This window comes from Aspergillus tanneri (assembly GCF_003426965.1).
Source record: "Aspergillus tanneri strain NIH1004 chromosome Unknown AapTan_1_pilon_pilon_pilon, whole genome shotgun sequence".
NCBI classification, from domain to species: Eukaryota; Fungi; Ascomycota; class Eurotiomycetes; order Eurotiales; family Aspergillaceae; genus Aspergillus; species Aspergillus tanneri.
Window position 1 is genome coordinate 4,602,352 of NW_022984628.1, and position 16,726 is coordinate 4,619,077.

General features: G+C 45.8%; 3 protein-coding genes across 3 annotated transcripts; 2 read left to right on the plus strand and 1 right to left on the minus strand.

Annotated features, from left to right (window-relative positions):
• Positions 1–5,666: 5,666 nt before the first annotated feature.
• On the plus strand, positions 5,667–8,196 carry ATNIH1004_003496 (uncharacterized protein; the record flags this gene model as incomplete). Its single annotated transcript, XM_033568173.1, has 8 exons — positions 5,667–5,910; positions 6,011–6,144; positions 6,346–6,444; positions 6,511–6,668; positions 6,715–6,773; positions 6,840–6,937; positions 7,567–7,652; positions 7,698–8,196. 8 exons carry the CDS (start codon positions 5,667–5,669, stop codon positions 8,194–8,196), a joined length of 1,377 nt encoding a protein of 458 aa, XP_033430168.1.
• Positions 8,197–9,051: 855 nt separating this feature from the next.
• Positions 9,052–9,265, minus strand: ATNIH1004_003497 (uncharacterized protein; the record flags this gene model as incomplete). The annotated part of the gene is made up of 2 exons (XM_033568174.1): positions 9,052–9,056; positions 9,112–9,265. 2 exons carry the CDS (start codon positions 9,263–9,265, stop codon positions 9,052–9,054), a joined length of 159 nt encoding a protein of 52 aa, XP_033430169.1.
• A 122-nt stretch (positions 9,266–9,387) lies between these two features.
• Positions 9,388–11,487, plus strand: ATNIH1004_003498 (uncharacterized protein; the record flags this gene model as incomplete). Its single annotated transcript, XM_033568175.1, has 4 exons — positions 9,388–9,615; positions 9,676–10,136; positions 10,202–11,063; positions 11,125–11,487. 4 exons carry the CDS (start codon positions 9,388–9,390, stop codon positions 11,485–11,487), a joined length of 1,914 nt encoding a protein of 637 aa, XP_033430170.1.
• Between the last annotated feature and the right edge of the window lie 5,239 nt (positions 11,488–16,726).

The following is a 16,726-nucleotide window of genomic DNA, read 5'->3' on the forward strand; positions in this document are numbered from 1 at the left end:
AGCTTAACATGAAGTTTATTTATCAGATATGTTTAAAGGAAAACAGGAATTTGTCCCTGCTTAGAACTTTGTCCAGGCTTGGAACTCTGATTAAAGGGAAAGAGGTGAGGAAGGCAGTAATTTATAATTTATTTATTGTTGCGGCGAAAATATCGCGCTCTCGTTATGTCTCCGAAACGGGAATGTTGTCTATTACAAATTAAGTAACTAATAAAGGCAGGTGGATGGAATTCCATACTATGCTCTTTGTGAAATATTATGCCTAGCCTGGTGTTAGACCTCGATGACTTGTTATAGTTAGGTTCGACTAGGTCATAACGTTATGCTCGTGTCGGGAGATAGGCATTATTCCGAGTCAACTTTGATGCTCACAACATTCAACTAGTCGTTTACTACAATTTGTAAGCAATGTTACAGACGTCTTTTGTTAACTGTGCACCATGGAACTAAATTCTGTCAGACCAGGGTCGAGGCAAAAAAAGCCATGTTTGGGAGATTATAAACAAGTTTGCAGCACCTGCGGTTTTTGGTCCTCCGTTTCTGTTGTATTGTTATTATTACTCTGCCTCTAAGACAATGATATTAACAATTTACCGAGAGTCGTATAGTAGAATATGTGGCCTCCCATAATCACAAGAGATTGGTTGTTTCATCTTAAGCACTGCAAATCTCCATTTACTGATATACTGGAGCCGGGGGGGTGGGTCGGGGGGTGGCAGCTGTTTCAGACTTTGTTTTGACGTTGTCCGCTTCCCTCTTCTTCGGATCTTCACGATGGCCATGCTGGAGGCTTGGTTCGGAAGCATGGAGGTAAAGATAAAGTTCGAATCCCGGAGTTTCATGGTAGCAGTTGGGTGAAAGGAAAGGAATAAATACCCTTTCAAGTCTGTCATCCAGTATGAATGCGGCACAGTATTATAGTTCGCAATCTTTCACGTAACAAGTGAGTGAGATACATATAAATATGCTTATGTCTCTAAACATTTGTCCTGGTTAATACACTGAGCACCGTTACTTTCCTTGGACAATAGAAGCGTCAAATATAGTATATTTCTCCCAATCCGGTACAGAATGGAATGCAATGAGAACTTGTCTATTAATAGTGCTCGCCACGGTCCCTCAGAGTCCTCAGGAGAAGGGGAGACGAGCACCCGAGAAGGTTCTTCCCACCTGAATACCGATAACGTCAGTCAAAACCTAGAGGATGATCTGCGTTCCGAGATTGCAAAGTTGGAAGCAGGATATACAGGAGATAATACACCGAAACCTAATGGGAAGTCAGACGCTTACAAACAGACAATGTGTATTGGGCTATTGAGCCTTCTGGGAGAATCCTCAAGCCCAGATAGTCAAACCTGGACAGACATGGTAGACTACTGTCGCGCTGTAATTGAACTCTCACAGGACTCTATGCAACGTGCAAATGCATATCGGTCCTGTTCCGCTGTATATAATGAATGTATGAAGGGATTTAGACCAGGGATAAATACAGCTGCACGCACCGGTGGCAAGAAAATAGTCAATGGCCAGTATCAAGAAGCATTCTAGCAGTCCCATATGTGGACAAAAAGGCCAATTTTATTCGGTATGGCCAGCTATAAACCCTTGGGGTTATGTTTTATCACACGTCAAGTCCTCTTGCCGCAGGTTGCTATGAAGGAAGTACTGTAGCATGCTCTATAGTATTGTCAGCGTAGGATGACTATGCGTACAATTCAGTGGATCCGTGCGTGATGTTCGCATTCATCTAATAGCACTTGCCGTGGGGGCTGCATATTAGTTAGGTGGACATGCCATAGGAGTATTAGTGGACGGTACTACGCTACAGGCAAGTAGAACAGGAGACGCGATGACGGTAGAAGCAGCAATGAGAGCTACTAGTGGAGAATCCTCGCTGCTAAGAGGGCATAACTAGCTGCAGACGTCATTAGCGGCAGGCTTAGTGGGCCCTTCGGTGACGATGACCATACATGATCTTCTGGATTGGAGGAAATGATGTGGCAGCTAAGAACCACGAGATCCGCTGTATGTGGGTTAGGCTTTGAGGGTCCATTTCATGTCTGTGTGGATACTATGCTGCGCAAGGCTCTGCAGCACCCACTATCTAGAGCATTGCCATGACTGGGATGGTTTTCTTAAGTTTTACAGGTACTAGATACGGTGTATACATGCATCATGGAGGGCCTTGGGATGTTTGTACGGAGTGTGAGGAGCTTATTGTAGAAATTTCTGACAGAGCAGCCCTGAAGTGGTCCAGCCAGCTTCGCACAGGGGAAGGTTGTGCGCCAGATTGCTAAAGAACATAGTCGACAATTCAGAACCACATTATCACTTAGTGAGACTTAGGCTCAGCTGGTTACAGTTCCTTATCTCAACAGGTCAGATCCGTATCTTTGATGCGGTAGCCAAAATTGAAATAGTAGACGCAACTACTACTTACTACTATAGCCTGGCGATAGTATATTGGATACCGGGTTACCCTTTCAACACTGGAAATGCAAGCTCACACTAGGTCGATTACACTAAATTGCTGTCTTTGAAGTGTCTTTGACTTATATGAGCAAACATTCAGTTTCCAGTTCCCTATTCAGTGGACATTTAACCCACATTTTTGGAGCCTTGACAATGCTAATCTGGAGAGCTATGAGAGGCCTTATTTTCAGTGGCGATGATAGTTGATAGTAAATTAACTTTGGGAGGAAGGAGGCGTTGTAACTAAAGCAAAGAGTATACAGACTTTGAGATATGAAATTGGGTGGATGTAGTTATTGGAGAGACGAGCGCCATCATAGGCCCTACTCTAAAATCAAATTAATCAAGCTGCTGTCATTACCAGGTAAGACATTTTCCGCCTCACTGCGTCTTTTTTTGTCAATCTCATATCACCTTGCAATACGCTCACATTTGCCTTGAAATGGCTTATATTAACTTTTCTTTGGCGGGTGGGGTAAAGTGAGCCGTTAAACTAAGTCGATGCGAGTGCAAAGGCCGTTTCCATAGTTATTATCATTATCTTGATATCCCTACAGCAGCGTTCGAAAGGTATATACAAGGCTTACCCCGCTGGAATCCACTGTCTTGGTTGACAGGCTCGCCTCAATCATCAACCAGGGATATCAAAATCCACTATTCTACCATACTTCTTAACCCCCCACTCCTCAAAACCCTCCTTTAGTGCCTCTGCAAATCCAGCATCATACCTCCTCCCATTCTCCAGATGCGCTATTCTCCCCGTTCGCCAAACTGCCCAATCTTCAACCATCACACCCTTCGGATCACGTAGAATCCCTACTGCGACATCAACTATACTCGGCCGACTAACGCAGGAATAAAAGACAGTCGCACCGCATGTTCCGCAGAACGTTCTCGTCACGTCTTTGCTTGAGTGGTAGCTCTTGGAAGTGCCAATAAGCAAGTCCTCAACTGGAGACGGTGAGATATGATCTGTCGGAATAAATATCCACCCTATGACGTTTGTCCCGGTGACTAGTCGACAATCGTCACATACGTCTAGGCATGCTAGCCATTTTGTTGAATCTGATGGGGATGTCCATAGTCGATTTGTTGGGGTTTCTAGGAATCGCTCTTTCGGTCGGGATATGGTGAAAGATACGCCTCCGCAATGGCATTGCGCAAGTAAGTCATCGCTTTCTCTTTTTTTGGCCGATGAATCTGAATTCGAATGTTGCGTCGGTGGTTCTGGGACAGCCGCTTGTGAATTGCCGATTCTCGGGAGCAGTGCCGATAGTCCACCATCTTGCGAAGTCTCTGCGTGTATCTGTGCGTTGATTTTAAAACAGCCTTGATCTTGAGTGTCGAATATTGCACTCGAAATTAACCAGCGTCCATCCTGGTCGAGGTCCCCAATATGGCAGCCACATGTGCTACAGAAATATCGTGGGCAGCTGGTGGGCGCATATAAGGTCAGTTTATCTTTGTTTGATGGAGCAATGAACTGAGGCTGCACGCCAGTTGGTAGGGACGCATGAAAACTGCATAATGATCCGTGGATGTATCGGCACAGATTACAGTGACATAGGTGTGTTTTGAGCGGTATCGTATCAGCAGGGACAGTAACTGTGAACTGGATGTTTCGGCAGTGGCATGATGCTGTTAAAGTTCTGGATCCTGAGTTAGATAACATAGTCCTACATTAATTTAGAACCAGGAAATTGAGTGTAATTAAGAATGAAAGATTTGGGTAACACGAAGCAGCAGCAGAGGCTACTTATTGTTGAGGTGATGGGTTGTATATTGTACACTAGTGCGGCTAGTCCACCTTCAGGAGTCATGTTGACCCCCGGCTCTGGAACAACTATATTCCGTGCCTGAGTGGGGATCTTGGATGTAGCACCTTGACACTTATAGTGCTGTCAGGTGACGTCGTATTTATGTTGGAAGCGATTGCTCCTTCTATTGAATGGGTGGCCGGGCGGCTGCTACAAACCGGTAAACGAGGGGTAGCGAACGCGAGCGGGACACCTACGGTGGAACTGGTCGAGCAGTGTGGACGAAAGTATTTTTTGGTAAAATTACAAACTGCCACAAAAGAGAACGCGACTCACACTGACAGAATATTTGCCTCAGGCCACATAAAGTCAGCATCGTTCCACAAAAAATACATTTATCTGTGTAATTTGCTTACTTTATCAAAGTTTATACATTTAGGCAGGTAATTGTGTAAGTAAATTTAGGCAGGTAATTAAGTGTATACAGCTCGCTTTCAACTCGCGCAACCCAAATATCGACCCCGACTCATCTGCAACCTCAGTTATTCGCATCTTCTGACCGTCTTCTGCCCTGAACTCTCGGTCAGCAATTAGCTCTACAATATACGTGGTCCTATCTTCCCTTCTATATATATACTCCCGTTAGTACCATAGCGCACCAAATTCAGTTCGTTACCGACCCCACGCATAACAGTTACTGTAGATATTTAAACATTTCTAGTATTATTCTAGTGTAGAAACGGCTTTTCTTTCATGAAAAAGTACAGAATTTCTTGAAAATTCATACCCAAACACTACTCAGTAGGATTCTATAAGTGCCATTTGGGTCTGTGGCCGTCGTCAGCCATTCCAGTTGTAGTCTTTTTCTTAAGTGCATGTTTGCTTATTCGGTTATCTCGCAACCCTCCATATGCTCCGCTTTAAATACAAAAGCCATAAGACATGTAACTAATGATTAACCATTCATATGTAAAATAACTATAAAATTGCTTAGTATAAACTAGAAGACGGCAGATGGGCTGCCCAAAACGGCCGCAGTCGACGCCGTTTTTGGCCGTCCATCTGCCACGCCTTCCGCCACTCCCCCATGCACTTACGTCCACGCACCGCCAAGCACTGAGGGTAGACCCACCTAAACCTCATTTGTCCGCAGCGCAGTATACCTACAAGCACACTGTTCTGGAGGCCAGCCAATGCTAACATCCCATACCCTTCGCTGCGGTCTCTGAGACGCTCTAAAAATGGCCTCCTCTCCAAGTGCTTTATAAACAACGGCCGGTCCCTCGATTACCCTTATGTCCTACATTCATTTGCGTCTCTCATCTCCCGCTTTAAATCCGAAATCCTCGGCGAGGCATCGAGTACTACAGAGACCTTAAGTGAGAGTATTTTACGTCAAAAAGCCTTTTGCTGCTGGTTGCGTTGCATCTTCACCATATGGCTCGCTGCCGTCGAAATTTCGGCCCGTCATCCGACGACAGCGACTCCTCTAAACGAGAGAGCACTGAAGACAGTCAATATGGCACGGACCTGACGGAGCCTGAAGATAAGGGCTCCCAAGACAAGGACGTCAGTGATGCGGCACTTCTTTTTGCGGATAACAAGCATCCACCAGAGTACTATATCCAGCAGCTTGCGAACTTCGATGAGACCGACTACACCAAGGAGGACTATGGAAAGAGTACCACTGCCCTACTCAATCGGGTGGAAAAGAAATAGTCACAGTATGGCGTATCCATTTCCATCGTTGATACATGTTTGCCTAACTCTGGTCGCCATAGATTCTGCGCCTTTCTTTGAAAAGACCCCCGAGAGGAATTCGCACGCCTGTCGATTTCGATCATGTATACCTTCCTGGATTGGGTCCTCAATCTACGGCGTGGAAAAGATGGAAGGCGGCTCCCAGGTACAAAGTGTAAGAGTTCACTTGACACCTTTTGGAAGGTGTTTCGCCTGGTGTATGAAAAAGAAACTTCGAACAAGGTCACAAAACAAATAAACCGACAGATGCGCCGTGTACGTTCAAACAAGCCCTTCCGAGAAGCACAGAGCTATAATACAGACGATTCTTTGATATCTTATACTTGGCCCGGAGCTGATACACTATGATGTCTAGGTGATTCGACGGCTGGCCAAGAAACACAAACTGTCCACGAAGGGGCGCGACAAGCCTCCGATGGATGTCGAGGACTTAACCAAGATTGTAGAGACCACGGTTAGTACAACAAAAAAGAAGTTTGGTCATGGCCGTCATTGTATCGAACTGGCACTCTTCCTGCAGCTTGCCGGCCTAACAACCAACCGTCCTCAGGCCATTCTGAACCTACGGTATCGCCATATTCAAGTCAGCTTGCTACGTGACCCTCAAGGCGGGCCTTATCGCATTATTATCGAGTTTACTTTTGAGTTTACTAAAGAATGGCTCGGTGCAAAGGATGCGTAAGTTCGCAGTGGCTGTTTATTTTACATCTAACCTGTCCTTCAGCAACACATACATTCTCCCTGAGATCATCTTCGATCCTTGTCTAATACTGTCCCGGCACTGTATCGCAAGCTGTATGGACGCGTGACTTGCGGATTTTGCTGACCGTGCTTTTGACCGCGTTAAAGGCGAGGAAGTACTTGTTTCTGCAAGCCAGATCCCACAGCTTCGGATTCGCGATGGATGCATCGAGCTCTCCCTGCGAATTAATCCGGCACTGGATGACGTGCCCATATTCTGAATGTTAGAACAGACTCTGCAAGGTATCACCATATCTCCCGATAAGCCGCTTCCTTATTCGACGATTGAACCTTGGGTAAAGAAGATAAGGGTGATTACCGGCTTTCCGCAAGTCACGCGTCCATACAGCTTGTGATACGGTGCCGGGACAGTATTAGACAGCAGCGGTACGTTACTCCAGCATATTGGCCTTCGATGCACACCAACTAACGTGTCTTAGGATCTGTTAGTGATTCACTGCGCAATCTTATCATGCATTATACCGACACCCGCACCTTTTTGCGCTATTATCTCAGCAGAAGGATTAATAAAAACCTCCCTGCCATCATTCGCCGTCTTAACCCTGAAGACGACATCATGCGTGCCGCATGCCGGATAAGCCGGTCTATTAATCCGAATCGCCCTCAGGAATTAACTACCGCACAGTCGTCCTGAGTCAATCAAGATCCGGAAATCGCTGACTTGATTCGCCGGCGTGACGAGCTTAGTCGCCAAATGGGGCGCCCATTGTCGAATCACCATGGGACAGAGCAATACGCGATGTATAAGAAGCTGAACCAAGAGATTGCAGGTGCCAGACAGCGAGCAAGGAACGCATTACTCACTTAGATTCAGGCAAAGTACGACCGCGAGCAACCGATGCTGGAAATCAGACGTCAGCTGTCTGGATTCAACCTGGCCAAGGAGGAAAAACCTCTCAAGTGTTTAGAAGCGGTACCACTACCTTAGAAGCGACTGATTAAGAGTCTCCTCACCCTACCTCGCCCGACACTCGAAGAGGAAGTAGCTAGACGGACGGAAGCAATTGATGCCGTAGCTGCTTATGCTCTTTTCGAGGAAGGTGATACCTGCCGTCTTCCGCGCGATAAGCGTTCTTCTACAGAGCCCGCCGCCACCGGACCAGATCACGGTGTCAAAGGAGAGACGCAATTGACCCGGCCTTCTTCCCCGACGAATGACGGACTGGTATCCGCGATTCAATCTGTAATAAAGGACAAGCCCTCTAAGAAGGGTATCGGGAGGCCTCTCTTCTGTTTCATCTGTCTTGGGCAGCAGGATTTGGATATTGGAAAGCGAACGTACAAATTCTCCAGCCATGGAGATGTTACCAAGCATATTAAGCGAAAGCATCTTCGCCATATCTCCACGCAATCCGAAATAAGGTGTAATGTCTGCGACGAGCTCTTCTCGTGCAAGATGCACCTCCAACGGCACGCATTTGATATGCATGCGACCGTGACATAGCCTCGGCCTCTGCGACGATGACGTTGGCATTAGATAGATGCCGAATTCTTGCCTCGCGGTCGTCTTACATTTCTTTCTTTCCCTTCATTATGGATGTGTATGTTAGTCTCCGGTCGCGGGGCAGCTGGGACACATACATGTGTGGACAATCTTTTCATTTAGATATTCTATTAAGAAGAGTATTGCAGGCGCGTGGGAGAGCGACCTATTTGAAGTGAAAGGTTGATCATCATTCACATCATGTTATGTTCATATATCCTGGATGTCAAGGCAATCTCTCTTACTATCACCGGGATGGTTTGATTCTCCCCATTAGTCGTTCCGTCTTTGCTATCAATCCGCCGGCTATTTTTGCTTTTCTCCTTTTCCTCGGTAGTGCGTTGGAGAAATCCAATAAGTCTCCAATTGGTGCACGCGTATCATGTACCAGACACTAGCGCCGCAGCCTTGCTGCTCACACATGCTATTGGACCGCATTTAAGGGGATATGTATCCATCCAGCTGCGGTGCTAACAGCTTGGTGGGCCAGTGCTATCAATACAGCCCTCTACCCATAGCACCCACTCGATCATGGAGACTTATCTATGAAGCTGCGCATATCTCCTCAGCTAACGATTGCTGGATGTACTTTCCATCTGCTTGATCAAACACTCAGACCGCATTGATGGTACATTTAGATCTACCAGCTGACAGCCAATCAGCTAGACTTCATAAAAGTAGCTTTCATTGGCTGCGGGATCGCCTCCTTCCAGGGTGGGCCTAAGCGGCCAATGAGCTGCGGCTTACCGATGAGCCAGGTTAATTTCAATTCCGCCGTGAACAAAACATTGGTACAGAGCCTAAGCACTGGTCCCCCTACACTATGTGTTCGCTTGCCTGGACTTACTTGGTCCTTCCAGAAAGGCATCGACTTACCTGCTACCGGTGTGGCCTGCGGCCACTTTTTGTGGTGATCATGTGCGCTTGAGGCAGCCAGCAATGGGCGGGTCCCGTTGCGGGCAGGATAGCATGATTGAAGTAGGCGCTGCGGCGTATGGGCCCCGTACCGCAGCGCACCGCAGCGATTCATTTCGCCATTATGGCAAATCATAACAGAGGAGTCCTTTTCCCGCCCAAGGTAAGTGACAATGGCAAGGATTAGGGTGAGCAATCTAACATCGAAGAGAAACAGAACAGTAATGTTGGAAGGGCATGGGTAAAGAGGTGAACCCCACAAACCCAAGCAAGCTGGTCGAGCGAGGGAGGCGCAATAATTATCGGCCGGCAGCACCTGTCAGCATACAAATAAGCGCCGTCTTCTGTGTGGTCTCCAACTATTCGGGCGGCAAACCTGACCTCCATTTTCACTATCCCCTGGACATCATCATTAGCAGGATGCTTTTGAAACTCCCAATCGAGATAATCCATATTACGCTTGAGGTGTGGAAATTGACGCCCAATTTCTCGTTCACAGCTAATTTACTTACGTGCACTAACTAGTATCTGGAACGAGCTGATCTCAACAGCTTATGTCGAGTTTCAAAATACTTTTACTCCGTCACGGTTCCATTCCTATATAAATCCGTCACTCTGAAGACCGATGAAGAGGATGAGGACTTCGATGATTGGCGGAACGTTGATGCAATATTGCAAGCACCCACACATCCAATCGATCCCCTTATCCATCTACGAACAATTGAGATAAGATCACGGGCTCGCGTTGCGATCGGTTGTTTTCACAGAGATCCCTATCTGGTCAGCGAATCCGACAGTGAATCCGACAGTGAATCCGACAGTGAATCCGACAGTGAATCCGACAGTAAATCCGACAGTGAATCCGAGGACGTACCAAAAAGTATACCGAGGGCCGACCGCAGGAAGTACGGACACCTGAGCTACCCCATCAACACTCTGTTGCAGATTATTGCCAGATGTATGACGGATAAACTTGAGAGCTTTATGTACGTGCGTTCTGCGTTTTATAATCTACCGCGAGAAGAGATGATCTAATTCTGTCCTGAAATAGTTGGGACCTGGGCATGTGCGTTCCAGAGGAGCTCCTCGGTTCTTCCGGCCTTCTACTACAAAAGCAGAAAAAGCTCAAGTCTATTAGTCTCCGGACTGGTGGCTCTTGCCGCGATGAGTGCGAGGAGATTTCCTTGTCAAGATTCCGATATCTGGAGAATATATCATGGCCCAAGATAGATAATTGGGGTCACATCACTGAATTATGCTCGGCCCTAGAGCATAACTCATCTCATCTTATCCGCTTGGATGTCGGTGTGTCGAACTGGTATCTTAAGCCGCTGAATTACATGAAATGGTTTTTCGCGAATGAGATTGCAAAGATCAGTGACAGAAAACCAGGGATCGTATTTCCTACGCTCCAATATCTTTGTTTGACTAACATGGATTTCCTATCGACGCACGAAAAGCTTTCTTCTACTTTTAGTTTCGGCTCACTTCGATCCTTGAGTCTTTGCCTTTGCAAAGGTTGGGAGGAGCTCTTACACAGCATTCGCGATTCTGGTTCGACCATTTCTTTGAAATCCTTGTTGATTGAATCCGACCCCTATATGGACAACACGGAAAGCGCTCTCGCGCTTTCTAGCTTCCTCGGCGCGTTCGAAGGACTTGAAGAGTTGTATGTCTCGGTAGTGAGCTTCTCAAATCCATTGTCGATCTGGGATTCTGCACTGTGCCATAAAAGATCCTTGCGGAGGCTTGTCTATCAGCAATTATCTCATGATAGTGAACCCCTTGGCGATCCCGTGATGGCATTTACGCCATCAGAGGTGGAGAAACTGTCGGCTGATGTTTCTCAAAACCCGTTGGCTGGGCTAAATCTTGAATTTCTCGGTATTTGCTGCAATGATTTTGACATACTGGTACGCCAGACAAACTGCGTTTTCGTTAAGAGCTGCCCACTAACCACACTCCCAATCCCAGAAAGCCCTTTTGTCCTCGCCCAACATTAGGGAGAGTATTCGAGTGCTACACCTCCGAGTTCCAGGATGGCGATTTGATGACTGGGATGATAGTTTGGTCCCTCATCACTGGAGTCATGTTCCATCCTCTCTTTGTTCTTTTATGTCATGGGCATTTGGACCCGAAGGACCGCCTTTCCTTCACGTGATAGGGCACTTCTACGAGAGTCCGTCTGGAAGCCTTCGCGAAGATACATTTTTCTGCAGGGATACAGAGACCAAGGAATGCTACGGTTATTCTGGTTTCCAATATATCCAGTCAACGTCGGGCTATCTTCGTTCGTACTGCGATGCATTTGGAGCCTTTCGAAGCACGATTGACTGAGATCGAAATATCAGGTCGGAACTTTCCAGTATGTACCTTCGAGGTTGAAGAGTAAACAAGATCTCGACTCGTACGGGGATACCCAAGAGTTGCAAGATCATATGCCATGGCATTTTGTCCATAGTGCCTTAATCTCTTAACAAAGTCTCGGAAACCGACTTCGAATTTGTGGCCCACATGGGTTATGGTACATTTCCAGGTGCAGTCGGCACCTGAGCATCAAGGTAGCCTTCATTGGCTCATGCCATAGCGCCTCCGGTATCCCCTCCGCAGCGGGTGGGACCAAGCGGCCCATAAACTGTGGTTTACACCTGACTCAAAGGTTGGCATCACCAAGGTAGGATCCCGATTTTCTTCTCACAGGGCTCCATTTAATTACTTCGCCATTAATCTAAAGGATGGAACTTGGCCCATATCTTACCTTCGACGGGATAGACTATGAATGTACTCTCTGTGAGAGGGTTTTTGCTTCCAAAGATTCCCTCTACGCACACTGCAGGAACACATCCCGACACGAGTGGTGTGAGAGGTGCTGTCGAGTCTTTATTTCGTCCCATTATTCTAGATTCTTCATTCAATATAGCTTGTCCCTGTGGTGTGATGTGAAAGGGAAGTTTCCTCAGGGGGGTTGGGGCTCCTGACTGAAGAGATGGCTAGTGAGTGGACGGACCAACCACTATGTGTGCGGGGTTCGTTAATGCCCGAGCGTCTTAAGTCTTGTCGACTCTGACCACATCGCTTCAGCGGGGTCGAAAGAGAAAAACACATCCCAATCCAAGCGAGAAACCCAACACCAAGGCCCTGAAATTCATCATATTATTTCCACAGGTGGTTCTCTTGCCACAAGTATCCGAGTTCACTGGCCCATACGTTTGTGAAGCCGAGTTTACCCTTAGCTTCTGCAGCTTTCGTTTCTTCCGCAAACATGGAGACCTAAGCCGATATTCGCAACAAGCTCGGTGGTCAAGGTATGTGGATTTGCAAATACTTGCATTCAAATTAGAAGCTCACAAAGGTACCCCAAGCCTCCGAGCTTTTGGAGTGGATCCATCTGATTGAGAGTAAGTGAGCTCTTATATTTTGCTTAAGGCCTATCAGGTTAATCATTCTATTCTTAGAAAACTTCACTTCGCTGAAGAAAACAGCTTGTCGTATACGCATTGAAGAGATTGAGCCAATGTACAAGAGACCAGCTGCGTGGAGGGTTATTGTGTTTCAAACAGTATCGGAAACATACGACCTGGCCATTCACATCCATGAGGACAAAGAAGGCATGTTTCGCAGAAGCCTTAAAGATGTACTTGAGCAGGTTTTCCTAGAAAGTTGCCAGGAAGAAGCACCTTTGTAGGACACGACATTGTTATCACGATCACTACACACTGTGATCCAGAGCTAGAATTGCCAGTTGGGTTCTGACGTGCGTGACCGCCATCCGGATTCGGCCGAGTATTCACCTCGAGTATCTTAACTCGACACTTTATTGTAGCTAGATTTCCTCCTCACGCTTATTATTCGGCCCTCGGCACTCCGCCTTCTTGCACCAAGTTCATGGAGGTATTTTCGGAGGAACGCATGGCTGAAGGTGTGGTCACTGTTTATGGCTGTGATTGATAGCGGAATTCCTGTCAAATAATATGGCCATTGGTGGACCAGAATCATATGACTGGATCGGGGTAAAACCCCCCCGTGGAGCACACAACAAAATAATCAATCAAGAATAACCAAGAGAATAATCAAGAAGAGCCCAACCAGCTCAATTCATTCAAATAAGACCTTTTCACCAATCATACCCTATTTCCTCTTCGGGACTAGCCGTATATCTGACAATTCCTTACGATCAAGACTAGTACGATTGAAGTTGTCGGTCAGCTAAATACGCGTATGAGCTAGTATCACCGATCATAATCATAATATGGATCTGCATTGAAGAATGAGGTCTCTAAGGTCTCTTGTCTATCTGAATCTATCTGGGAGAGCTGGATAAAAAAGGTGAAAAACAAAGGAATAAAGTCGGACCGAGCGGATGCTGAATATTGTGTAATATTGGCCCACTTTGGTCGACAACCCTTCAACTTTTGTCCAGGTGCCATAACAAATCAGGCCTTTTCTCATATACCTTAGGCACGTTTCTCTACAATAAGGATGTTCGACGACGTGAACGCTACGTGGAGTTCGACCCCAGTACTCTTCTACAAGAGGCAGGAAAACATATTAGCCCTAGCCACGGACCCACCGCGAGCATAACCAAACTCGCCGAAGGAGGCTTCTATCGAGTATTCCTCCTGATTATGGATGATGGATTTGAGGCCGTTGTCAAAGTTCCATATCGAATAGCAGGGCCCAAGCAATACGCGACCGAGAGCGAAGCTGCCACTCTATATTATGTCCCACCCAAAGGGTATCCCTGTACTCGGGGTGTATGGGTACTCCTCTTCGGAGAGGAATCCTATCGGTGTGGAATATATCGTTATGGAGATGGCTCCAGGTATCGGTTTTAATAAAAAATTGCTTAGCATGAGCAAGTGCGAAAGACATAAAATTGTCTCCAGTTTGGTTGAAATTGAGAAACGATTTTCTGGAATGCAATTTGTATCTATTGGAAGTATTTACTTTAAGAAAGATGCCCCCCCGACTTTCAAGCACCATTGTACTCTACCAGCGCCAAAATGAACATGGCTCGGAGGCGCTTTGCATTGTCCCGACCGTGAATTACATGTTTTACTAAGGAAAACGAGCTAGCCTCGATACTTACCATGGACAGTGGGGGTTAACTCATTGCTAGATGTCATGATGTCCAGTTACTGACTTTTGACTATAGTGAATGACTCCAAGAAGTGCATAGCATCGATTCCACAGAAAGAAATCGAATGGACCCGGCGGTATGGAAAGGCGATGGAACATGAATTTTCCCATAATGATGTTTTTTCTGGGGAAAAGTCACTAAAGGATGATTTCTAATTCTAGACAAAATACTTAGCCTTGGTCCCATATCTACTTCCAAAAAGAGCTGTTAGTCTGCTTAACCGTCTAACTCTCCGTCATCCAAGTATGTTTACTTCATTGGATTTACGAAATAGCCCGACAAAATTGAGAGTTGAACCCAAATAACTTTTCATATCACCTGACTCTGGGACTGTCCTTTGTATAACTGGCAGCACAGAGTTGTCGAACTGCGTCTGCTGGTTGCAGGTTATCCCCGAGCATTCGAAAACCCAGATCCTGAACAAACTCTAACCTAATCGAACTGTCGCTTCCACAGGGTTATAAGACACTTTCAGCTGAGAAGATAGCCAATGCGGATGAACTTTATCGCTGACGACTCAAACTTTTGCTACTATCATATCTTCAACGGCCACTTGAATAAAACATATCTTGAAGCTCTTCATGACCCTATTCTTCTTCTGCTTCAGCATCTTGTAGCTGGAGCGGGTAGGCAATGGAACAGAAATTTAATTGCTTTAAAGAGGGACATTGGTCCTTATTATCGAGTATTGGCTTTATTTACAAGATACAAAGGGGTTGGTGTGTCCAGTGTAGTTCACAGAAGCTGAATCGGACGTCTTCTTTGGAGAAGAACAGCTTTGGTTTAACTTGAATAAGGTAGTGAACCCTTGGCAGGACCAAATCTGCGGGGTAAACGAAGATGGTTGGATTAGCAGTGAAAAGTCATGAAGATACTGTCCAGAAGGTTGCTGAGCTCTAAATACTCTCTTATCGCTACTGCGCAAGGAGATGATTAGAATATTCATTTGTCGGAGAAGGGTTGTTTAGCGACCATTAGGAGATTAACTAATGTATATAAAGAAGTATGGGGTTTATGTCATTCCCTCATACTAGGCTTATGTGTATCCGCTTTGATATGAACGGTAGGCATTAGGTTTTTACTCATCTTACAAGCCACCGACACTGTCGAAAATACTTATGCTGGACATGTTTATTCCAGATGGGTACAACAACTAAGAGCACGCACTGCTCGGTCTTCGGGCTCAACGAACACCGAAGGCTTCTTACAATGGACAAATCATATTCTGATATTCTTTGAACACCGCTCATGCCACTTCCGACAATATCCGTCTTCATAGAACCCCTAAAGCTTAAATAGACCTTCTCGTTCATTCATGTACCAACAACACATGGTGATTCAATATCCAAAACAGACCACCTATCATGCTAACCCTACATATCGCCTACACTGAACCCGTCAACTCCGATGATTCCATCCCGCCCCTAACGCATGAACAAGTTTGGAATGGCTTAAAGTGCAAAGTCAGACGTCCACAGGATTTCATCCCTTCCCTGACAGACTGCAAAGTGATTGAAGAAAGGGACGATGGAAATTTTGTCGTCCGGGAGGCATTGGTGGCACCAGAACTTAAGGCGTCCCCTATGGCGGGGATATCGGCCAGGGAGGAATGCAGGTTATACCCACCAACTAGAGTATGAAAGTCTCATATATTTTTTTTTCCCCTGAAAATGGAACTGTTTCAGGTCTAATCTGGTGGATAGACTTATTTTACTCTTCCAAATGAGTCTGTGGTGCAGAATATTCTGTCCGTTGTGCCCGATAATATGCTATATTTGACGTTCACGTATGATTGGAAATTTGAAAATATGGAGCCTGGAACTGAGGAGGCACGCAACATAGAGGAAAGCCATATGGATATTGCAAAGTCTTCTGTTAAAGGGACTATCCGCGCGGTGAGAGCGATGGTAGGAAAAGGGAAGTTGTGAAATTAGCATTCTGTTTATATGGCTATTATATTTGCAGCACTTGTCTATCTGATTTAAGTTTATCGTTGACACGGACTATTTTAGTCTCCTCAGAGATATGGATATTATGAATACAGCAATGCAGCATCTACAACTAGATATATTCTCATATTGCGGGCTTGATTTATCAGCGGAGTCAATGCAATATGTAGCTTCATTCTTAGTTTGCAAGAATAGTACGGCATCTATCCTTTTCTAAATTTCATAGTCAAAGGTTTCTCCCACAATCTTCTCGCTCAAATTCCACAGGCGTTCAGCCTCAACCGAATCTCTTCCGCAGCAACGAACAGTTTCAGCAGCTTGGATATTACAGTCTTGAATGTAGATACCATTATTGCCTGTTGATCATAATTGAACTTTGGCCACTAAAAGAGGAGTATTCAGCATTTATCTTACTGAAATATATTCTTACGGCAACGATAGAGGAGGTAACCTATAGCATAATTTATCTGAATCCATACATTTCCAT